At 52.0% G+C, this 22,026-nt stretch overlaps 9 protein-coding genes across 9 annotated transcripts in view; 7 read left to right on the top strand and 2 right to left on the bottom strand.

Annotated features, from left to right (window-relative positions):
* Positions 1 to 833: 833 nt before the first annotated feature.
* Positions 834 to 2,349, top strand: NEUTE1DRAFT_80413 (uncharacterized protein; the record flags this gene model as incomplete). Its single annotated transcript, XM_009851800.1, has 2 exons — positions 834 to 863; positions 918 to 2,349. The coding sequence occupies one exon, from the start codon at positions 1,082 to 1,084 to the stop codon at positions 2,294 to 2,296; it is 1,215 nt and encodes a 404-aa protein (XP_009850102.1).
* Positions 2,350 to 2,449: 100 nt separating this feature from the next.
* NEUTE1DRAFT_129147 (uncharacterized protein) lies at positions 2,450 to 4,659 on the bottom strand (the record flags this gene model as incomplete). Its single annotated transcript, XM_009851799.1, has 3 exons — positions 2,450 to 3,679; positions 3,735 to 4,129; positions 4,197 to 4,659. 3 exons carry the CDS (start codon positions 4,657 to 4,659, stop codon positions 2,531 to 2,533), a joined length of 2,007 nt encoding a protein of 668 aa, XP_009850101.1.
* Positions 4,660 to 5,993: 1,334 nt separating this feature from the next.
* NEUTE1DRAFT_80407 (eukaryotic translation initiation factor 5A) lies at positions 5,994 to 7,554 on the top strand (the record flags this gene model as incomplete). Its single annotated transcript, XM_009851798.1, has 4 exons — positions 5,994 to 6,116; positions 6,425 to 6,694; positions 6,762 to 6,888; positions 6,948 to 7,554. The coding sequence occupies 4 exons, from the start codon at positions 6,093 to 6,095 to the stop codon at positions 7,016 to 7,018; spliced, it is 492 nt and encodes a 163-aa protein (XP_009850100.1).
* Positions 7,555 to 8,162: 608 nt separating this feature from the next.
* On the top strand, positions 8,163 to 10,249 carry NEUTE1DRAFT_80404 (uncharacterized protein; the record flags this gene model as incomplete). The annotated part of the gene is made up of 5 exons (XM_009851797.1): positions 8,163 to 8,279; positions 8,359 to 8,967; positions 9,029 to 9,239; positions 9,308 to 9,721; positions 9,803 to 10,249. 5 exons carry the CDS (start codon positions 8,163 to 8,165, stop codon positions 10,171 to 10,173), a joined length of 1,722 nt encoding a protein of 573 aa, XP_009850099.1.
* A 444-nt stretch (positions 10,250 to 10,693) lies between these two features.
* NEUTE1DRAFT_27436 (ubiquitin) lies at positions 10,694 to 11,079 on the top strand (the record flags this gene model as incomplete). Its single annotated transcript, XM_009850404.1, has 2 exons — positions 10,694 to 10,873; positions 11,041 to 11,079. Coding segments are annotated over 2 exons (219 nt in total), but the record flags the coding sequence as incomplete, so codon positions are not given.
* A 755-nt stretch (positions 11,080 to 11,834) lies between these two features.
* NEUTE1DRAFT_116694 (uncharacterized protein) lies at positions 11,835 to 13,264 on the top strand (the record flags this gene model as incomplete). Its single annotated transcript, XM_009851796.1, has 3 exons — positions 11,835 to 12,051; positions 12,144 to 12,594; positions 12,673 to 13,264. The coding sequence occupies 3 exons, from the start codon at positions 12,007 to 12,009 to the stop codon at positions 13,113 to 13,115; spliced, it is 939 nt and encodes a 312-aa protein (XP_009850098.1).
* Positions 13,265 to 13,544: 280 nt separating this feature from the next.
* NEUTE1DRAFT_80396 (uncharacterized protein) lies at positions 13,545 to 14,069 on the bottom strand (the record flags this gene model as incomplete). The annotated part of the gene is made up of 2 exons (XM_009851795.1): positions 13,545 to 13,640; positions 13,779 to 14,069. 2 exons carry the CDS (start codon positions 14,067 to 14,069, stop codon positions 13,545 to 13,547), a joined length of 387 nt encoding a protein of 128 aa, XP_009850097.1.
* A 4,057-nt stretch (positions 14,070 to 18,126) lies between these two features.
* On the top strand, positions 18,127 to 20,540 carry NEUTE1DRAFT_116692 (cytochrome P450 61; the record flags this gene model as incomplete). The annotated part of the gene is made up of 4 exons (XM_009851794.1): positions 18,127 to 18,437; positions 18,507 to 18,657; positions 18,728 to 19,976; positions 20,038 to 20,540. The coding sequence occupies 4 exons, from the start codon at positions 18,275 to 18,277 to the stop codon at positions 20,074 to 20,076; spliced, it is 1,602 nt and encodes a 533-aa protein (XP_009850096.1).
* Positions 20,541 to 21,178: 638 nt separating this feature from the next.
* Positions 21,179 to 22,026, top strand: part of NEUTE1DRAFT_61710 (uncharacterized protein) — a gene marked incomplete at both ends in the record, with an annotated part of 2,750 nt that continues 1,902 nt past the window's right edge. The window contains 2 exons of the mRNA XM_009851793.1: positions 21,179 to 21,494; positions 21,814 to 21,859. Coding sequence (XP_009850095.1) covers positions 21,198 to 21,494; positions 21,814 to 21,859 — 343 coding nt within the window. The remainder of the gene's footprint in view (positions 21,495 to 21,813; positions 21,860 to 22,026) is intronic.

Below are 22,026 nucleotides of genomic sequence, written 5' to 3'. Positions count from 1 at the left end.
GCGCCTTCCTTCGGCAGACATTAACATGTAAACAACTGAACCTCTAAGAATTGGAGGTCACAATGCTGTGACACCAATCTCAAATGTACCGAACGTGAGAGATGATGGACGAGAATGGTTGATTGACAGGTCTCAAACCCCAAGAAGAGATATCAGATTCAAGGCAAGGCAATTGCTGCAGCCCGAGATGGACCAGCGTCCAAGACACAATTCCCATGTTCCACGCCCGCCCCATTGGGTTGGGTTGCTACAACAGCCGCGAGATGTACCAGGGCAGAAGCTACAATGAAGCACCCTTCTACCTACATACAAGAGCCATTCCCACTCTACCTAATATGGAATGGAGATCACGTCTTTGTTCTTACAGACCCGACACCATTGATGGAAGACCTGAGATGTACATCGATAGGGTAGGCGCGGGGCAGCAGTCCAGTTAAGGTTTATCGGCAACCGCGGAACCTTGGATCTCGGGTTGTCCTCTCTTACGGCGCCGGTCCACACATGCTGTATCGAACCTGATCCACTGTCCAAGACACCATTCGCCCTATGACACAGGCGCACGTTGCCTGTGCTGCACTGGAGAGCTCCTCAACGCTAACAGTTTTCTTAGCATGGATGCCCTAAAGTTCCAACAGTACATTCTTAAAGGTACCTACACTACAACCTAACCTCGCCCAAAGTCAACAACATCCATCACATGTCCAGACTTGGAAGCCCAACTCTCCACAGATACAGCATCACCATCTGAAAGTCCAAACCGTCTGGAGATATATAAACATAACCGATCAAGTCAAACACTCACAACGACGTCACTCATTCAACGTTGACAGACTCACCTTGTCTCGCTGTCAGCAGTTGCATAGGTAAGACTCCTACCCATCTTTTCTCTCAGGGGCAGACTACTAACCGAAATACAGGTCCAACATTACGAAACACGCAAAAATTTCTAGATCTGGACGAGCTCAGGTCTTGAGGTCTTCATTCTCTTTTCGAGACCTTAAATACCTAGGTAGTAACCGGGCACCATATTTACTGTTCCAGTCAACAACCAGTCCCGGTCCAGTTAGAGCCCTCCAGCAGAATGTCACAGATGGACAGCAGCTCAAGTGAAAGCGGTGGTTCTCTTTCAGAGAAGGAGGAGAAAGTCATCATCGACCCATTCTTCACCGAGAAGGAATCCGCCATCCTCAAAGCATGTTCCCAACGAGACCTCACCAAACTCCGTGAACTCGCCGAATCTCGAGGGGGTTTCCTAACCGACGAACTTCGTCAACAAGCATGGCCCATCCTCCTCGGCCTTCCCCCAAAACATCTCGATGAAGACTCCTCGTGGGAATCCCTCCCCCCACATCAAGACGAAGACCAAGTCCAACTCGACGTCGACCGGTCCTTCACCTACTACCCCTCCCACACCACCGACTCGGCCCGCTCCTTGCAAAAATCCCTTCTCTCCTCGCTCATCCTCTCCGTCCTCCGCCGGCATCCCTACCTCCACTACTTCCAAGGCTACCACGACATCTCCCAAGTCCTTTTACTCGTCCTCCCCGCCCACCTGCGCTCGCCCGCACTCGCCCGCCTCTCCGCCCTCCGCATCCGCGACTTCATGCTTCCCAACCTACAAGCAGCCATCGCCCAACTGCGCCTCATCCCCGACATTCTAAGGGTATCCGACCCGCCTCTCTGGCGGCACCTATCAGGAACCGAACCCTTTTTCGCCTTGTCCGGGACGATAACCATGTACGCCCACGACATCACCACCCTCGGAGAAATCACCCGCTTGTTCGATGTTTTGTTGGCGAGGGAACCCGTGTTTAGCGTGTACATGTTTGCTGCGATCGTCAGGTCGCGGAGGGAAGAGCTATTTGAGACGCCGGAAGATGAGCCGGAGATGTTGCATTCGATTCTGTCCAAGCTGCCGCAGCCGCTGGATCTGGAAGGGTTGATTGGCGATACGGTGGCGCTGTTTGAAAAGTATCCACCTGAACGGCTGCCGAGTTGGCGGTGGGGGATTTCGGGGTCGAGTGTGCTGAAGACGGCGAGAGAGGGGGACAAGAATAAAGGGGCGACTGGGCAGACGATGGAAGATGGAAAGAGGTTTTTTGAGAGGCAGGTGAGGGAGTTGTTGTGGTTGGAGAGGAGGGACAAGGCAAGGAAGTGGATGTGGAAGAATAGGAGGCCGGTGAGGACGTTGGGGCTGGCGGTTTTGGTGGGTATTATTGCGATATTGCTGAGGAGGGCGCCGGGCGGGCCGATGGCTTGGGTCATGGGGGTTGTAAATCGGTGGTGGTTGACGTAGATGGGAGGTGAAGTAGAGCATCATCATGGAAATGGAACTTGTAAAAGCAGTAGACCACCAAGGGCGAGGATTGCTGTGAAACAACTGTCATAAACGTGGATACCCAGAACTCGAGACGTCAAGCTCTTTGAAAGAATTAAGTTACTTCATTATGCCAAATCTGTTGTATGTACAAGGCAGGAACCTTCCCGACCGAATATTTTCTCTAACTATTGGCCCGCATACCAAAAACCTCTAGATATTCTCTTGTACGCTCGCCTTAAGTGACTCAAAGTGGTCCTGTTGTTCCGTCGCAAGCTTGCCGCTCACATCGCTAATGATAGTCAAAATCAAGCTGTAATTATTATACAGGAACCTGTCCCGTTTTCTCGCATCCGCTCCCAGTTGCGCCTGGCTATACTTGGCCAGGAACGCCTCCACCTCGATACGCAGTCTGTGTAGACTGCTGACGATCGGCTCATCATCCCCTGCTTCGGTACTCAGGGCAAGCACGCCGTGAAGGAATTGCCCGAATCGCTGGGTTACGACGTGCGGAGCCGCCGAGGCTGTCTTTGCTTGGGAAGCGGACCCGGCCTTGTTGGGGAGCGCAGAAGTCAGAGCCTTGACTGATTCGCAATGGGCGTCCATGACGCTCTGCAGACGTGGCCACAACACCATAGCGGTGCCGTTGATGTAGCCATCTACAACGGGAATTCGGCGCCGTTGTAATTCAAAGGCAAAGTGCTGGTTCAGACGCACGCATAGCAGTAGACCGAGTCCGTCATATGTGTCTGACACAAGCTGCTTGGTGAGGGCTTGCCCAAGGGCAAAGGTCGGATCGAAGATGTAGTTGAAGTGGCGCGAGACGACCGCAAGCGATAGCGCCGGGCTGAAGAAGGACACGAGAAATGTGTACTCTGCCGTGGCGTTGTCGACCAGGGCAAGGTTGAAGTTGCGAAACGGAACCTCAAGATAATGTGTGGTCTGGTCCTCGTCGGCCAGGTAAGATGACATGGCTATTTGATCCTTAGTCTTGAGCAATTCGTTCCTTCGGCCGATGCTAAAGGCGTCATGGGGCACGCCTCCAAGCTTGGATCCAGACAAGACAGTCGTTCTTCGAGAAGTGTCCTCGTGTCCCATTGCGTCGTTTTTATCGATAATGTGTAGCTTCAGCTTGTCCAAGGACTGTTTGTAGCGGGTAAACTGGTTCACGTAATACCACCGCATGGTGTTCATATAGGCCTGACATATCTCGCCGGCGAGTGTGGGTTGATGTTTTTGGAGGAACGCGAATAGATCCTTGAACCGGAGGAAATTCTGCTGTTGAATGATCTGGGCGTTGATGTGAGGCGACCGCATTGCTTTGATTTGCGCAACCAAGAAGTCCCGTATGCGTTCAATAGCCTTTCAGAAAAATGTGTTAGAAACAGAACTGCCAGATCCCAACAACAATCCTTACCTTGAGGATGAGCTTTTCCAGCAATGGACCGACATCAGCCAAGGCTTTGCTCTGTGGTTGTTGCGCATTCTTCTTATGAGCCATGGCTCTCTTGTCCACTTCGGCCAAGACCTTCACCCATGTTTCGTCGATATGACCTTCGACAATCGTTGTTATTACGAGAGGAGAGACGCTCAGCTCGTCCACCAAGGGTCCCAAACCCTTTTCTACAGCCTTTCGGTTTTCCAGTCTCACATTAAGAGCTTGGGATCGCGCCTGGAGGCTTTCAATATCAGCTGACACAGCAGCTAGGTCATTGCGAAAGTTGGTGAGGTTGGATTCAACGGAGCTCAGGATGTCATCGCATGCGCGGATGGACCGATGTAGGTCCTCGAATTTGGCCTTGTCTCGCTCATCTGGAAAGCACTTTATAAGCATGGATGGAGAGCAAGACACGGTAGGAGCAATAAGGTGGCATCGTACAATCTTGAACACTTTGGGGCTTGTAGTTGTCAACTTGGCGCGAACTGACGTCAGGGCCGGCGAGCTCAGTCAGGGTCAAGCCGCCAAAGTCAACGTCAAAGTCCAGGTCATCTTCGGTGATGCCGCTGGCCGGCTTCGCCTCCGGTTGTTGTGTGGTATTGCTACTGGGAAACTGGCCTAGAATCCTAGCCAGGACCTCTTCGGGATCTGGCGCATCGTCCACGGTAGAGGACTGCCTCAAGGAGGAGCCATTGACTTTCTTGGCCGAGGCGAGGAGGGAAGACGACGAGTCGTTCGAGACCAGAGACAATGCAGAAGACCCTCTTGTGTTCAGTCCAGGCCTCTGGGGGGCAAGATATGGACCGCGCGAGCTGGTGCGTTGGGGCAGCGGCGAGACGGAGCGGTTGTTCGGCGGAGGAGCTGCGCTTCCTGGATGCTGGCCGGGACGTCGATCAAGCCACATAGCGAATCAAGCACCGCCAGAGACGAGGCGACGCGAGGAGCATGCTGGTGCAAGCAGGAAATCGATATGGAACACTCGAAACGGTTGTCGTTGTCTTCTGTCATATGCCGATAAACGTGGGACTTGGGCGATTCCGTTGTCGCTCTCCGTCGCAGCTTGGTTCAGTTTATCTCCAGGAGACCCTTGGAATCGTCGAATGCGCGCCAGCTCGGCTTGGCATGGAAGTGGAAGTGGAATGATGGATGCCCTGAGAGTTTTAGCAGCAATTGCCTGGCAGCAGCAGCAGCAGCAGCATCGACGGGCACCTAGCTGGGTCCAGGGCACCCGACACAAGGCTGGCCAGGCTAGCCCTCTGCCCTCCACCAGATGGTGAGGGTTACAGGTTATGCATGCAATCTGATTGGTGAATTCGCTCCGCCACCACTCACAGCGAGCGGGTCCCGTGCCAGATATTGGAGCTTTCCCGCATATTGCCTAGCCTGGCCGCTTTAGCCAGACATAAGGCGGGGCGGGAGAACTGACCTCTTCAGTTCCGCGACACCACAAGAGGAGAGATCGATCACGATCGCGGGTGCAGAACTCTACATCGATGCATGCCATTTGTACTCGGATGTTTTTGCTCAGAAGGGGATGGCTAGGTCATGACCATCCATGAGACGACCAGGGGCCAAGATATATATTCAAGACTATCTAGTAAAGACATATGTAAAGGCACTCGATGCTGACTTCAGTTGTCGAGAAACTCAAACAAGTAGGAGCTTGTTGTGTAACTAAACAGCGGGGTCGAGTTTGCGTGTACCGGTCAGTCAGGAGAGCCGGGGAAAGACTGGAGAAATCTTGCTTGGTCTCTGATGCAGACTGACTGACTGACTGACTGACTGCAGACCCAACAGTCGTAACAGACAACCTTCTGAATGGAGTGAGGAGACACGCAACCAAAGATGGAAAGGGTGGGCGGGAGCGAAGGGGACGGGGACTGGACTGGAGGGTTAGAGGTGAGCACTGTTTTAAAATGTGGCACGTGAGGAGGGTTAAGTGAGGGTTAATGCAGCAAGCAAGCAAGCCCAGACTCCCGTCGTTGGCCAATTTGTTCCAACAACTGAAACCTCTCAGAGGCAAAAAACTGACTCTGCGGACTGCGGTGCCCGCCCTGGGCCTTTGGGTGCAAGTTCCGTTGTGTGTGCCATGCCAGTGTGAGAGTTGTGGGTGCTTCCCACCAGGTGGCAGGGAGGAGGGGCCTTTCCTGACTGGACCACTGGCGGGGATGCTGCATTTTTTCGTCCCTCTCGACTCCCGTGCTCAAAATCGCTTTTTTTCCTTTTTCAACTCCCTCTATATTTTTCCTCTCCCCGTGCCGCCTCCAGCGTCTTGATCCATCATCTTCTGTCTCTCCTTGCCCTTTCGACGGTTTATCCTTTGTCAATCCTTTCAAGATGTCTGCCGCCCACGACGACGCTGTAAGTCCATCTCCCGCCTGTTACCGCGCCCATTCACAATCATCGTCACACACTTCATTATGCCCGGTGGTCGCTTGCGGGCGGCGGCTGTCTGCGTGGGCAGACTCGTCACCCCGCATCGCTCTTCATCGCCCGACCCCCTCTCGCTCCTCCGGTGGTGTTTTTCCTTGGACGGGAATGGCTTCTTTTGATCGCCTCACGCACGAAACCCGAATCGCACCATCTCTCACCTGATTACCCATCGCAATAGCCGCGTCCATCAGCAACAAAGAGGCATTGGGTGCTAACCAACATGTCCCCATATATAGCAGCATGAGCACACCTTCGACTCCGTCGACGCTGGTGCGTCCGCCACCTACCCCATGCAGTGCTCTGCTCTGCGCAAGGGTGGCCATGTCGTGATTAAGAACCGTCCCTGCAAGATCGTCGACATGTCGACCTCCAAGACCGGCAAGCACGGTCACGCCAAGGTCCATCTCGTCGCCATCGATATCTTCACTGGCAAGAAGCTCGAGGATCTCTGCCCCTCCACCCACAACATGGACGTTCCCAACGTCAAGCGCACCGACTACCAGTTCGTACGTACTATCTGGACGCCCCCGAGATTGCTGGGTCCGGAGCTTAGAAGCTAACTTTGTGCAACAGTCCTACATCGACGAGGACTTCCTTGTCCTCATTGACTCCAACGGTGAGGAGAAGCGTGACGTCAAGATGCCCGAGGGTGAGCTTGCCAAGCGCATTGAGAAGCTCGAGGAGGAGGGCAAGGACTTCTGTAAGTTTCCCCGACACGTGCGCTATTCCAGCTTGCGCGATACTAATACTGCTATACAGTCGTCGGTGTCCAGACCGCCATGGGTGAGGAGGCTGCCATCGATGTCAAGGAGGCTTCCAACAAGGATTAAAGGAAGTTTGGAGGAGTTGGAGGGACACCGGACGTTTGGCATTTAATGATGGCTTCATGGGACGGTTCTGTTGGTTTTTGCCTGGCTAAGAGATATCCGTCTTTTTTGCGCTATATCTGTGTTTAAGGGTCACATATGAATGGTTTCACGTCTCCCCGTTTTGTTGGACCCGGTAGCTGCTGGAATAGGGCGCGACTTCCTGAAGGAGTCGCACGAAGCTAACGTCTGCCAAACATCTTGAGCGTCTCGTGGTCTTTGTATCGGTGCGGATCATTGAATTCTGGTTGTTCGCGAATCGCAAAAGAGCCGTGCTGTTTGTTAGCACAACGGACGTTTGCTGGATTGAGTTGTTGGTTGGTCCAGGTTGGCTTCTCCGTTCTGAGTACCTCTCTGGTCTCGTTTAGTCTCCGATAGGATGAGCAAAGTTCATGCCGTGTGGGGATAATGATACCGAGGCATGACTGGCGGCGCAACTGACGTCGACATGTACATACGTATCGACTTTCACGATTTAAGCATATGCTAGTCTCCGTCAATGTGTGGGTCATTCTATGGGATATCATAAAAGCATCAATGAATTAGGTAGTCTTTGTGGTGTACCTATACCCATCATGCCTCCACTAGCGATCCAAAGGTCGATGTGTCCGATGGGTCAGCCAGGCCTTTTCACTCTAACTTCACTTCAGACTGCACATAACGAAACATCAGACTGAAGAGCAGTTTGCTGTCCGTCAACTTGAAGTGATTAGTAGTTGACAACAGAAAGCGGCGTTTCGTATCTTGGCGAGTTTGGCGGCTTTCATCAGAAGGAAGGTCAAAGGCAAAGTCGGTTTCGCGCTTTTTCGGCTTGGGTTTGAAATTTTCATTCTTTCGGCGAGTCGCATCTCTGCCCAACACGCTTTCAACATAAGTGTAACTATCGCCATTTATCTTATTTTATTCAGCTGAATGATACCCATTTTCACTCTACACACAGGAGACCTTGCAGCGTTCAATCATTTGACCCTTCCCCTCACGAACCCGTGCGTCCGTTTTCATTACTCACTCACCCACCCCGCTCGACCATGCGTCATCAGTGACGGGACATAGCGAGGAACAACGTTACAGTCTTAACAGGCAGGCAGGCAGCCAAGCGCTACAGAGTATGGATGAACAAAGGCTGCGAAAGTTTCCCAACGGACAGAGATGTACCGAATGCCGTGCGCGAAAGTACTACTCGGAGAATGGACGAAGATATTGTCAGCGCGGTCATGAAGTTGAGGTACGATCAACCACTTCAAAACAGTCAAATGCAATTGAGTCCAATATCCATCCAGGCGCTGATCACATAATATCTCCAGGGGTACATCCAATTTGACGTCGACGAAGACGACAACTATGGCAAAACCGGCAAGGTAGTGCGCAAAGAAAAGGAAGTCCGCGAAACCGAGCGCAAGCATCTCTCGGGCAATGACGCCAAGGAACTCTACCTCGACTGCCTGCAGATCATCTTGCGCAAACAAATCCTCTGGCTGATCCGCGAAAAAGGGTTCTCGGACGAACTCGAGTCTATCTGCCGCGACCTCTGGGACCTACGCATCCGCAAGTTCATTGGTCTCAAAAGCGTTTCTAGGGTATCATCACTCCAGGCGAAAGGAAAGGGGATTGATCACGATGGAACGGGGTCGCAACATGGTGGCGGTGCGCTCTCTCAGTCGGGTTCCGATAGCGAGATGGTCATGTACAGCTCGCAGGCGGAAACGACGGACACGTCGGCTGATGAGAGTGTGAAGAGCCAGAGGAGGAGGTCGAGTAGGGTGAAGGATTGGGAGAGCGAGCTGTGGGATCTGCCTGGCCCGATGGAAGTGCTGGCGCTGATTTATATGGGGTGTCTGCTCAAGCAGGAGCCGGTGAGGGTAGGGGATATTTATCGGTGGGCGAAGAATAACCAGTTGCCGTTTCTTGGTGCGGTAAGTTGATGTGTGCTTTGGACTCTCAAGAAGGTTCTCTTGCTGACATTCTTCCTGCTAGCTTGAACTGGTGCCGAACGAACTACGAGAACGTTTGCCTGGTTGGGCTCAGCGCACGCTACTAACACGATGGGCAAAGTTTGACGGAAGCGAGCTTCACAAGTCGTTGTTGACCTTGACCCTAGGTTTTAAGAAGAACTATGGCATGGTATCACCGCCACTTCCAGCACCGTCACTTCTCGTTTTATACCTCAAAGACCTGGCTCTACCACGTAAGTTCTGCCCAGCCGCCCCTCTTCCTTCAAAGATAGACACTCTAATCATCATCATCATCATACAGCCGAGGTCCACCTCCACGCCCGACAAATCTGCCTCATGCTCAACCTCTCCTGGACCTTCCCAACGCGGCAAAACATTAAAGACGACGCGTCATCCTTCACCGGCAAAACCTCTCGCTATACCCTCCTCGACATCCCCGACGTACTACTAGTGGCCTCTCTTGTGCTAGCTACCAAGTACATGTACCCTATGGACGGCGTCAAGCGGTACCCACGAGACAACAACGACCCATTAACGCTGAAGATGGACTGGGACGCTTGGGAGGCTGAGTTCGCGGATCCGCCCGAAAAGCCACTGAGGAGGCTCGACTTTGCGACCATGGATGCGGAGAAGGTTTGGACTCTGAGTAAGGAGCAGATGGTGGAGTATTTGGATTGGTATCAGGAGACGCAGTTGAAATCATGGAGCGCTGCTGGTATGTCTTTTCTCCTTCTGCTTCACCTACCAGGATGTCCGCCAGAATGCAAAACGGTTTACTGACAAACACTTCAAATAGACGAAACCGAAATCGAACGTCTCTTCCCTCTCGAGAACGTACTGCGATTACCGGAACCCGGCAGCAAAGACATGACTGATGAGCAGCTCATTGCTCGGATGCACCGAGTGCAAAAGTCGATGACACTGGTTGAACCAAGACCTGAGACTAATGATGGGAAGAATATTAAGAGGCTGGGTGCGCTTCATCAGCGGTTTAGGTCGGTCGAGCAACTTGGGGGATCTGGACCTGCAAGAAGGTTCCATGAGAAGGCAGCGGAGATCTCTGGGCTGTCACTGAAGGCTTTGGTGAAGGCGGTTTATAGCCTGGAAGAGCTGTTGTATGGTTGGGAGAAGAGGGAGAAGAGGAAGATGAGGTTGGGGGAGGTATGACTTGCTTTGAATACTTGCCCGAGCAGGTCCTTGGGTTTAGAACAGTACAAGACTGGGATTGGGACATAAGATATTTATATTGAGCATTATAAGGGCACAATTCCGTTGAGGTTGAGGAAACTAGCAATCGTTGGTGAAGGCGACCGTGGTGTTGAAGATGTAGGTACAGTGCAGATATGAAGCTGATGAACACTGTGACATGTGCACGTACCACTTTGCCCAGAGCGGCCGTTTCCATAACCCCACCATCATAGCTTCGTCCTGTTGCTGTTCCCCGACATCATCACATCACATCACTCCTTCACCACTGCACCGCCAACTGACCTCACCTAGGAATAATTGGTCAAGAGTAAGTTCCGATACACTGCTTCATAGACCTATCCCTCAATTTGTCGAAATGCTAATCTGACCTTAACCGCAGTGCAAATGTGAGTTTTCACGACGTTCCGCAGCACGAAGCAATCAAGCGGAGTCGAGTCAGGTCACTAACAAACGGGACGTTGTACCCCTGGTGTATAGCTTCGTCAAGACCCTCACGGGCAAGACCATCACGCTCGAGGTCGAGTCCTCGGACACGATTGACAATGTCAAGCAGAAGATTCAGGATAAGGAGGGTATCCCGCCCGACCAGCAGCGCCTGATTTTCGCTGGCAAGCAGCTCGAGGATGGCCGCACCCTCTCCGACTACAACATCCAGAAGGTCAGTGGACTGGTGGCCCCACACTGCGCTTATGACGTACATGTTATAGGCGTTAGGGAGAACAACTGTTGTGGTCAACTTCCATTGTCGCGATGGTGATGAGAACAGAAATGGGATTCAATTGCTTGGTGTCATGGTCGATTAGCTAACAAGGCTTTCTGCTATAGGAGTCGACCCTCCACTTGGTCCTCCGTCTGCGCGGTGGTATCATCGAGCCCTCGCTCAAGGCGCTTGCCTCCAAATTCAACTGCGACAAGATGATTTGCCGCAAGTGCTACGTACGTATACACTATATCATCTGTCCGCCTTCTTAAATGTTGAATCAAGGCCTAACTTCTTTCCAGGCTCGTCTGCCTCCCCGTGCCACCAATTGCCGTAAGCGCAAGTGCGGACATACCAACCAGCTCCGCCCCAAGAAGAAGCTCAAATAGACGGCTCAGTCTTACGTACCAGCATCAGGGTTTGGCGCATTTGGGTTTTTTGGGGGCAACGGGTATGGTTATGGCAACGGCATAAGGACAACAGGACAGGGAAACACGGGACCTGGGGATGGATGGCTACGGCTTAAAGCGTCAAGTCGAGGACTCCTAGGTAGCTCATGAATGAACTCAGACATTGCCCGTGGGGATACACAAAAGAGCATTGAAGATCTCCTACCAAAACCAGTGATCTTGTAGAAAAGTCTCGTCTTGATCGCGAATGTAGCTCGCAACAGTCCTCAACTACCTTGATGGCCACTTTAGACCCACGTGACATATTGCGGGGAGTTACTGCAGGGACCGGGAAACCGTTAGGGGGGGTGCACTGCTGCAGTTTCAGGACCCCAACAGGGGGCGTGCACGCAATTGTACAGCGAGCGGTACGTACCTGACCTCTACCAGTACCCTTTGGTGTACGCGGCTCACGTTGAAACAGCTGTCCACCACCAGCTTCCCGAGGGACCAGACCAGCTTTGGAGGAGCTTACCTCTACCTACCGAATGACCGACTTACACCAAGCACAAACTAATCATACCATTTAACTTCAAGGCGATTCACAGCTATCAGCGTGTCTCCAAGCTCCAACCAGCTTACCATCCAAGGACTCGTCATCACAATCCACATTCGACCAGCAGACAGCAAACAACCGCCACGATGTCCAGATCCGGCTACGATGCAGTCGTAGACGTCGACGACGAGGTTAGTTCGCCCTCTCCTCCCCTCCCATCCGCTCCCATGGTAGTCATCTATTACATACCCAACTAACCACCCTTTTTTCTCCTTCTCTCCAGGGCGACCTAGGCCACACCGACCTCCAAGAAGATCTTGAATTCCACCAATCCAACTTTTCCGAATCCTCCCCCCTCGGGCGCAACGGCACCAAATCCACCCAACACACCACCACTTCCACTTCCTCCGGCGGCGGGTTACTTCCCGCTCCCGTAACCGCCGCCCGCACCTCCAACAACTCCAGCTCAGGAAGTAGCAAGCGCTTCCTCTGGACGCTCTCCTTCTACGCGCAGTTCTTTGACGTGGACACGTCCAGCGTGCTGCAGCGGTGCTGGGCAGCCCTGTATCCGCGAGCCAACTTTTTGGATGTGTTGGAGGGGAATCCGGACCTGTACGGGCCGTTTTGGATCGCGACGACGGTGGTGCTGATTTTGTTTTTGGGCGGGACGATTAGTGATTATTTGGCGCAGACGGGGAAGGAGGCGTTTGCGTATGATTTTCGGTTGTTGAGCGGTAAGTTTTTTCCCTTTGGGTGAATGGGTGATTGATTTTAGTGACATGGGGCTGATATGTGATAAAAAAAAACAACAGGTGCCGCTGGTCTCATCTACGGCTACACCTTTGTCCTGCCGGTCGCTTTGTATCTCGCCCTGCGGTACTTTGGTTCGGAGTCCGCCAACCTGCTCGAGTGCTGGGCTTTATACGGCTATTCCAACCTCATCTGGATCCCTGTGGCGTTGATCAGTTGGTCGCCGATTACCATCCTCAACTGGGTGTTTGTGGGCGTGGGGTTCGGCGTGTCGGTGGCCTTTTTGCTCAGGAACCTTTATCCGGTGCTCAGCGCGACGGATCGCCAGACGAGCAAGGTGCTGCTGTTTGTCGTGGTGGCGTTGCACTTTGGTTTGGCCCTGGCCATCAAGGTGCTCTTCTTTGCGCATGGAAGCCCGGCGTTGAAGGATGGTCCCAAGGGAGCTGCCCCGGGTGGTGGAGACGCGAAGCCTGCTGATCCGGCTACGATGATGATGATGTTCTAAGGACATAGGATAAAGATGTGAGGGAGATAGGTTTAATAGGAAGAGAGGTACGTTTGGAGCTGTATGGATCCGTCAACAAAAAGGTTATGGGGGAGGCGTTTGCCGCAATTGGTTTCTGGGATTGATAAGTTCAAGTCCAATCGGATTTTCAATTCAACCTATGACTTCTGCTGAATTGAATTGCGCTGGCAGTTTATTTGGCCCATCTGCTGCCCTCCCTCTGGGGTACGCTATCCTCCTCTTTCTATCCCGGGTATAACAGGTACAATACGTTCCATCCATCCAGTTCCCAGGTGGTAGAGGTAGACATAAGAAACGTCTCCTCTTAACCACCTCCCTTCTTTTCCTAACCATGCCTTTTCATATCCATCATCCTTTTTATCCCATCCCCGTGCCCCACCCCTCGTGCCGGGGAGGGAGGGACCCCTTTCATTGTCCATACTCGCTATCGATACTTTTAACGATCTGACCTGACCATAGGGTAATCAGGCCAAACCGCTTGCCGCTTCCCATGCCGCTGCTCATCTCGAAATCATTTCAAGTCTTCCTAATACTACCACCCACAACCCCCACATTAAAAAAGAATCAGCGCCCCATCCCCATTGATGAACCAAGTAGGAATAGCCCTTGTTGTCTGGTGTTGGTCATGGGACTACTACTCACGGACTTGCTCTTGCTGTTGCTCTTGCTCTTGCTTTTGCTGATTTCTGAAGACGGTGAAGAAGATCCAAAAGTGGAGTGGAATTTGTCCTTGAGGAGACTGGTTCGGCTGGAGAAGCTGGATGTTGAGGTGGTGGATTCGGCGTAGTGGTGGTTCTTTTTGGGTGAGGACTGGGAGGAAGACTTGGGGGCCAAAGGAGATTGTTCCAGGGCGCGAGTGCCTTCGACGATTTGGAGGGCGTGAGAGCGGGAGGTGGGGTGGGAGGGGAAGGTGAAGTTTGTTGAGGCGGACATGGTTATGTTTTTGGGGCCTGTTGTCCTTGGGTGGTGATGATGATGGTTGGACTGAAAAGTCTTGTCTTTTTGGATGATATTGGTGGTGGTGTACAAGTGTCCGTGTAAGTGAAGCTTCAAGTTGGTTGGTTGGAGGTGATAGAGGTTGTTGCTCAGGTGTGGTCCTTGTGTTCTTGAGGAAGGTACCTTGGTTGTACTTGAGATCTGAAGTCTGAAGCTGTTGATGATGATGATGAACGAAACACAACATCCTGAAAAGCGAGGCCATCAACTCCTCTTATACATCCTTGACAACTCGGTTCTCGTCCTTCTCATCTCCCCTTACCCATCTGGACCACAACAATACCTACACTAATTTCGGTGAGGAGAGAAGGGTAAGGCCGATTTCGTCGAACAAAGCAAAGCCACTCCGCCTTTCTCCCCCATCTACCATCAAAAACGTATCACGGTATCCCAGTATCCAGCATCCCTTGATGTAAGTGCTGACCAGATGTGCGTACACACATACGTGTACCTCCTACCCTCATCTCCACAGTAATTCAAAGAAAAAAAAATAAAGGACATTAGGCTACGCATTCCTTGTCCCTACAACCACGACAACAACAGATGGAATAGTAAGAACCCACCCATGCTCTTGCATAAACCACGTGGGAAACCCTGTCAACTCAGCCCAACCACTGATTGAAAAGCAATCAAAAGTGAAGCAAAGCAAAGCAAAGCAAAGCAAAGCCATCATGAGTCACAGCACCGAAACCAAATTTTTCTAGTCGAGTATTTGTCAATGGCTTTGCATATTGAAAAGGCTACCCATACCATATGCCAGCGTAACTCAGTAACGTCTACTACATACTATCAAAGTAAGGCTAACTAGTCTAGTCGCGTGGCTGCGCCATCCATATCATGGTTCACTATGATTCATCATGTAGGTATGTGCAATTGGGAACTTTTTGGGGGAAAGTTACATGTTTCGAAACGCCACGGGAGGAAGAAAAAAAAAGGTGTCGTTACACAAAGGCACAAAAAGTAGCCGCGTGTTGTAAGTTTGGAAAAAGAAACTGAATGGTGGGCAGTGGGTTGCCGAACGAAAAGCTTACCTAGTGCTGACAGCGGCAGGTAGGTAAGAAGGCTACCTAGCAGGCTACGTTGATGGATTACGTTCGTTTACGCAGTAAGAGTTCGTTGTCAGTTAAGTCAAGCAACGTTAGTGAGTAGGCTACCAGAATTTTCGGTTGTATTGAGAAGCACTGCCGTCGTCATACCGCTTTTTCTCATATTTTTTACGGCTTTGGGATGTTGGAACGGGGAGTTTTGTATGTTGTTTGGGTCGTTCGACGTACGCGGCCAACCGTTATGAGCAGCGGGGATATACACAAGGGTCGAAAAGCTTAGTCTAGTTACCCGTCGGTTGAAAATCTTATTAATACGTAGGTTGGTCACAAAGCTCGGGGTGAAGGTCCACACATGATGGTGATGGTGATGTACGTAGTGTACTTCAGCCTTGGTTTTCACATGTTTACAATTTCAGGGCTGACATTGTGGGTGTAAAAGGTATGAATGATGATGGTTCTGGGAATACTATGTACACAGTAGTGTAAGCAGCTTTGGAGGTTACGAATCCCGGCGTCCATAAGAGGAATGAGACTATTCCCAACAGGGATTCAACAGAGTCTTCTAACCAATTGGCTCTCTTGCCGTTGTGACACACACACCGAAAGCATAAAGTTCTTTTCGGGCTACGTATCCGCTGTCAGTTCCTACCTGTCACTTGTGGCATCATAGCGTACGTACCTAGGCTCCAAGTTCGTTCGTGGCTTTCTGTCAGTGACTATTGTAGCTTACGCCATCTACGAGTGTAACGTGAACGGTTCGTTCGTGAGGTTCATGAACCGTCCTGCGTGGACCTTGCATAGAGGCTTTTGTGAAAAGCTCAGCCAGAAGAGTCACAGAACGCGCCGCTTCACGTTTTGGATTGGGAAAGAAGCTTGCGGCGGTGATGCGATTGGGTGCCATTCCAGATGGAGGTGGTGATGGTTGGACTCAGACTTAGGCGGTGGTGTATCATGCTCCAAGCCACACAACGACGCCGGTGTGGACGACGGATGAGTCAACGGACAATGAGCTACAGTACATGCAAGTCAGATTCGATCGAGCTGGCCGAAAAGGGATGGCTCCCCTATTGTTTCTGGAATTGGATTCGTCTGATGTCGTCCTCTTTACCGGGCTCATGACAATGTTTTTCAAAGGTCTTTGACCCCCACTCCGCTTCCAAGTCGACTTCGTGCTCATCGACAACAAAACCACAGCTCATCACCATAGGTTCAATGATATGTTTTCGCATCCCATGAAGATGGTGAGACAGTGTTGGTCATTGACCGCTTTCTTCTTACTGAGTTGTCTAGGAAGGATCTCGGGATCTCCAGAGCGACGTTTACACTACACCTCTCGGACGACGAACCCTGACGGCAGTGGACCTCGCTAGAAGCCTTCTAGAATACCAAGCAACCTGGTGAAGGGGTCAGGGGCAGAGCGGCCGTACTTGCGGCACTGAAGACGGCACTTCGCGACGCGACGCGACGAGTAGTTCGACCGATTTTGCCATTGTCGACAGCATCATTGTGAAAGGCGATTCTGTAATCTCCGCGAGGGACCGGACCGAAAGTTTGGTGGAGGACCCCAACGTAGTGTATGTATGATGCTGGATGGTTTCGGTGAATTACTGATGCTGGAGCCAATGCCTCTGTTTGAGATCACTCCAGCTTCCACCGTTGTGGATGAGTTGACCCCTGAGATGGGGACTGCCTGATGCAGGTCAACAAGAGCTTCCATTGTCGTACGAAGCTCGAACCAGCCCTTCGGCTCGGAATGACAAGCAGATCAGTACGGTACACATGACATATGAAAGATCTGGACCACAAATCATCGTCATTCAAGAAGAGATCACACAAGTCAGAAATCCCCACCATTCGATGAAGCCATTGATTGGCTTACCGAGACGGGAGAATGCGAATACGAATGGGAGCACGGACCCCAGCCAGGGGTAGTGCCAAAGCGAACACTGGACAGAAGCTGGGCTACGCCTGATAGGGCACAGATGTGCCATTGGATGGAGGTGATGGTAGGCACTATCAGATGCCATCAGTTTACACGCCTTTCAAATCAATGATCAGTGTAGTAGAAATCCCGAATATGAGCAATCACCATTACATCCAGACATCGTACACCACTCGTCCAAATGTTTTGTGTAGAGGTGAAATGACAAGGACTTGGTTTTGCCCGCCCAACACAGCTCGGTATTGGGAGCTACACTAACAAGAGACGGCGGCTGTTGGTGAGCTTCCTCTTTGCGACAAAGTCTTTCCCGAGGCCGAAAGCAAAGCTGTAGATCCGACTAGGAGTGTCTCACACAGTGTGGACTCTGGAGGTCGGTTGTTGCACTTGTTGAACCCTGCCCGAATAAATCAAAGGGAAGCGGCTCTTTGGTCCGTGGATTCGTACATGCCTGGGCCCCGGCCCTGTGTGGTGGTGGTGGTGGTGGTGCGGAGTGGGGTGGTTCGGTGGTTCCTGGTGTGGTTTTGCCAGCAAATGGCACATTGATCGGGAGTTCGTGCCTGTCTAATCTCCTCCACTTCCATCTCTTCCCTCCACCCACCCACCCGCTCGTCAAAATGGCCCAAGCTGGTCGAAGCTGGGCGCCGCTGCCGGGGTAAAATGGCATGCTACTGGTCAATTGGCCCCCCAGCTTGCAACACTCAATCCAAACAAGACCCGACGGGAGCAATGTCGAGCTCGCCGGCGCCATAGAATAATGCCCAAAATCTCTTTTCCGGTAACTAGCTCGTCCCACGGCACCCGACGCCAAGGGGTCACTTCACAACTTAATCCTTGCCATCACCCGCCTATCGCCCTGTTGGACGGGCATTCGTTGTTATCCGCTGTCCGGGTCCCCTTTTTTTTCGCCCGGTGTCTTTTCAGTAGTTACGTTATATTAGATATTGCGCCTTCCTTGTACCACGTCCCAGGGGAAAACCGCCCTTTTTTTCTTCTGCTTTCCCATCCTCATCCTCCACCTCCACCCTTCCTAATCCCCCATCTCGCTTCACACCGAGCTTCTCGTCGCTAGAGGCCTTATCGGTGTAGGTGAACTCTTGGGCACCCCCGTCCGAAACCCTACAGTCTGCCGGTAAACCTCGACCGCAACGCGCAACATGGCTTCCAACGCAACCAGCTTCACCTCGCCGCTGGCCAGCGCCAAGCTCGGCACCGTTGCTGTTCCTCCCCAGCTCGAATACGTTATCGATACCATTTCCCAGGCGAGCGGCTGGACTATTGTCTTTACTCTTCTTGCTGTTCTTGTTGCTTGGGATCAGAGTATGTTCCAGTCTCGCTGGGCGCAAATGTCAAACGATTAGAGATACTGACAAGTCTTGCCGCGCGCAGTCAAGTACGTCCTCAACAAGGGCACAATCGCTGGCCCATCATGGAAGATTCCCTTTATCGGACCCTTCTTGGAGTCCCTTGACCCCAAGTTCGAGGAATACTATGCCAAGTGGTTGAGCGGTCCTCTCAGCTGCGTTTCCGTCTTTCACAAGTAAGTCGAACCCTCGCGTATGACTTGCGCTGAGAAATCCTGGTCGGGAAACTAACGACACGAATCGCAGGTTTGTCGTGATTGCCTCGACTCGCGATATGGCCCGTAAGGTCTTCAACAGCCCCAGCTATGTCAAGCCCTGCGTCGTCGATGTCGCCCACAAGCTCCTCGGCGCCGACAACTGGGTCTTCCTCGATGGCCCCGCCCACGTCGAGTTCCGCAAGGGTCTCAACGGCCTCTTCACTCGCAGGGCTCTCGAGATCTACCTTCCCGGACAGGAGGAGGTGTACAACCGCTACTTCAAGTCCTTCCTGGAGATCACCAAGAACGCCGGTGGAAAGCCCGTCCCCTGGATGCCCCACTTCCGTGAGGTCATTACTGCTGTCTCTTGCCGTTCCTTTGTCGGTCATTACATTTCCGATGAGGCCGTCAAGAAGATTGCCGACGACTACTACCTGATTACCGCCGCTCTCGAGCTTGTCAACTTCCCCATCATTATTCCCTACACCAAGACGTGGTATGGCAAGAAGGCGGCTGATATGGTCCTTGCCGAGTTTGCCAAGTGTGCTGCGAAGAGCAAGGTCCGCATGGCTGCTGGAGGCGAGGCCACCTGCATCATGGATGCCTGGATCAAGCAGATGATTGACTCCAAGAAGTGGCGCGAGGCCGTTGCCAGCGGTAACACCGAGGGTCTTGAGAAGCCTACTCACCTGCTCCGCGACTTCACCGACTATGAGATCTCGCAGACCATCTTCACCTTCCTCTTCGCTTCCCAGGATGCCACCAGCTCCGCCGCTACTTGGCTCTTCCAGATCATGGCTCAGCGCCCTGATGTGCTCGACCGTGTCCGTGAGGAGAACCTCAAGGTTCGCAACGGTGATATCCACGCCCCCATCAACATGGAGCAGCTCGAGTCCATGACCTATACCCGTGCCGTTGTTCGTGAGCTCCTCCGTTACCGCCCTCCTGTGCTCATGGTCCCCTACCTGGTCAAGAAGGCTTTCCCCATCACTGAGGATTACACCATCCCCAAGGGCTCCATGGTGGTTCCCACCACCTACATGGCTCTCCGCGACCCCGAAGTTTACCCCAACCCCGACTACTTTGACCCCGAACGTTACTACTCGGGTGATGCCGAGGCCAAGGGTGCCAAGAACTATCTCGTTTTCGGCGTCGGTCCTCACTACTGCCTCGGTCAGCATTATGCTCAGCTCAACCTTGCCCTCTTCGTCGGCAAGGCTTCTCTTCTCCTCGATTGGAAGCATCACCCCACTCCTCTGTCCGAGGAGATTAAGGTGTTTGCCACCATCTTCCCCAAGGTGAGTCTTGACTGTTCCTGCTGTTTTGTTTGTAGAGACTTTTTCAGCTAACGTTATATAGGATGACTGCCCCCTCACTTTCGAGGAGCGCAAGTGGTAGACGGAGAGGGTTTTGGGTGCGGACATCAATATAAAAAAAGAGATCTTTCTTTGATCTGGGAGATCAGCGGAATGAAAAAGCATATAATATCGCGGGTTTTGGTCAACTTTTAAAGGGCCACGGAAGAACTTGACGAAACAGACACATGATGAACCGAAGTTCAGTCATCCCTCCCGATTACCCCCCGACTATACATTATACCCCCGCCGGAGAGAGAGCGTTGCATTCTGGATGACGAAGATTTCACGAGGCGCGAAAAAGGCTGTTGTTTGGAATGGCAGGCCGGCGCGAAAAAGGGGAAAGGATGGCATGGACCCTTATGATGGATAATGATGGTTTTCTAGGGCGTCGCTGGCCCTGACTGACAAATGTCGGCAGAAGGGGCTCCTGGAAAAGAGAAACTTGGCCGGGCGTGCTTCGATACCAACAACAAAGATATAGTTAATATAATACCATAAGAAGTGAATTAGGCGCCAGTGACAGTGAAAGGCAAGGAATCGGCGTGGTGATATACATTAGAGAAGTTGAGCCTCATCCAGCCAAGCCAGCCTGAGATCCCCAAAGGATCCTTAATGGATGCTGGCGGGAGGCACAGCACAAGCTGATATGTCATGAGATGTCTTTTTGTACACCCACTCATCATCGCACACCGGCTGGTTGCTGCATTCAGTTGGCATCTGACACTTTGTGACAACCAGTTGTCAGTTGTTGTTCTGTTTCGTTTCGAGTTTCCACGAGAGTTTCGACTCCACCATCAAATAATAGAGTGGGGTACCATGTATTCACATGAATTCGGGCCCCACTATCTTAACGTCACCTCCATCCCCGCGGCGTAGGTAGCGTACCTTACCTACCTCGAGCTGAAGTACCTTTACCCCGGGCGGCCCGCCCGCCCACACCTCCGCAGTTCGGCGCCCGCTGGAGCATTACATATCGCATGCCCGTCAGCCCGTTACATAACACACTGCCGCTGCCGGCAAATTGACTGACTGACCTGACTGAGTGAGATTGTGATAATTACTGACTTATACCTTTCCACTTTGGACCGCCACGACATCTTTTCTCTCTCTCTCTCTCTCCGTTACCAAACCATCACCACCACCACCGACATCATAAACATAATGCTGTCCGCCCCAACAAGACGTTCCATCGCCCGCCTCTCTGCCGGCGCGGCGAAGTCTATCGGCTCTACCGGTACCACTTCCGTTGCCGGTAGTGTTACGAACGCGACCTTGCGCAAGGCTGCTGCTGCTACCAAAGGACAACAACAAGTGATCCCGACGAAAAGAGCTTTCTCGACCGCTGTGCGCCCAAATAACACATCAACAGCAACAAGGGCGGCTAGGGCGGCGTATTACTCGCAGGAGGCGCAGGGAAAGGGACAGAAGGGAGAGAATAAGATTTGGGCTTTTGAGGAGGTGGGTTTTTTTCCCCCTTTGTGATATTTTCTTTTGGGAGAGCTTTGGGAGGGGGAGTCTTGAACGAAACTCTGGGAGCAAAAAAATGAGGAAAAGAAGAACAAAGAAAAAAAAAGGATGATCCTTTGGGGATGGGGGACGGGAGTCTGATAATGATTGGAAAATCCCCCGAGATGGAAGGTGTCTGAGGCAAAAGCTACGGAAGACATCGATTCGATGGAAGAAGAACGAAAAGAATGAAAGAATGAGCACAGGACAAGACTGGATGTCCAAATCAGGATATCCAAAACAGAATAACTGACCGGATACACACCCACAGATCCAAACCTTGATCGAAGATCCTAACCGAAACGTTATTATCATCGGTACGTCTTTCTTCAGTTCCGTTCCCTTTACTTACACTTATTACACGTTACATCACCTACTTGCACCATGACCACTCCAAACCCCCATCCCATCCCCTCTTCCCTTTGAACCTCCTCTTCCCTTCCCCCCTTCCTCTCTTTTCCCAATATTTCCACATTCAACCCCC

This window comes from Neurospora tetrasperma (genome assembly GCF_000213175.1).
Source record: "Neurospora tetrasperma FGSC 2508 unplaced genomic scaffold NEUTE1scaffold_2, whole genome shotgun sequence".
Classification (NCBI taxonomy): Eukaryota; Fungi; Ascomycota; class Sordariomycetes; order Sordariales; family Sordariaceae; genus Neurospora; species Neurospora tetrasperma.
Note: the sequence above shows the minus strand (reverse complement) of the source record. Positions and strands in the feature narration are given on the sequence as shown.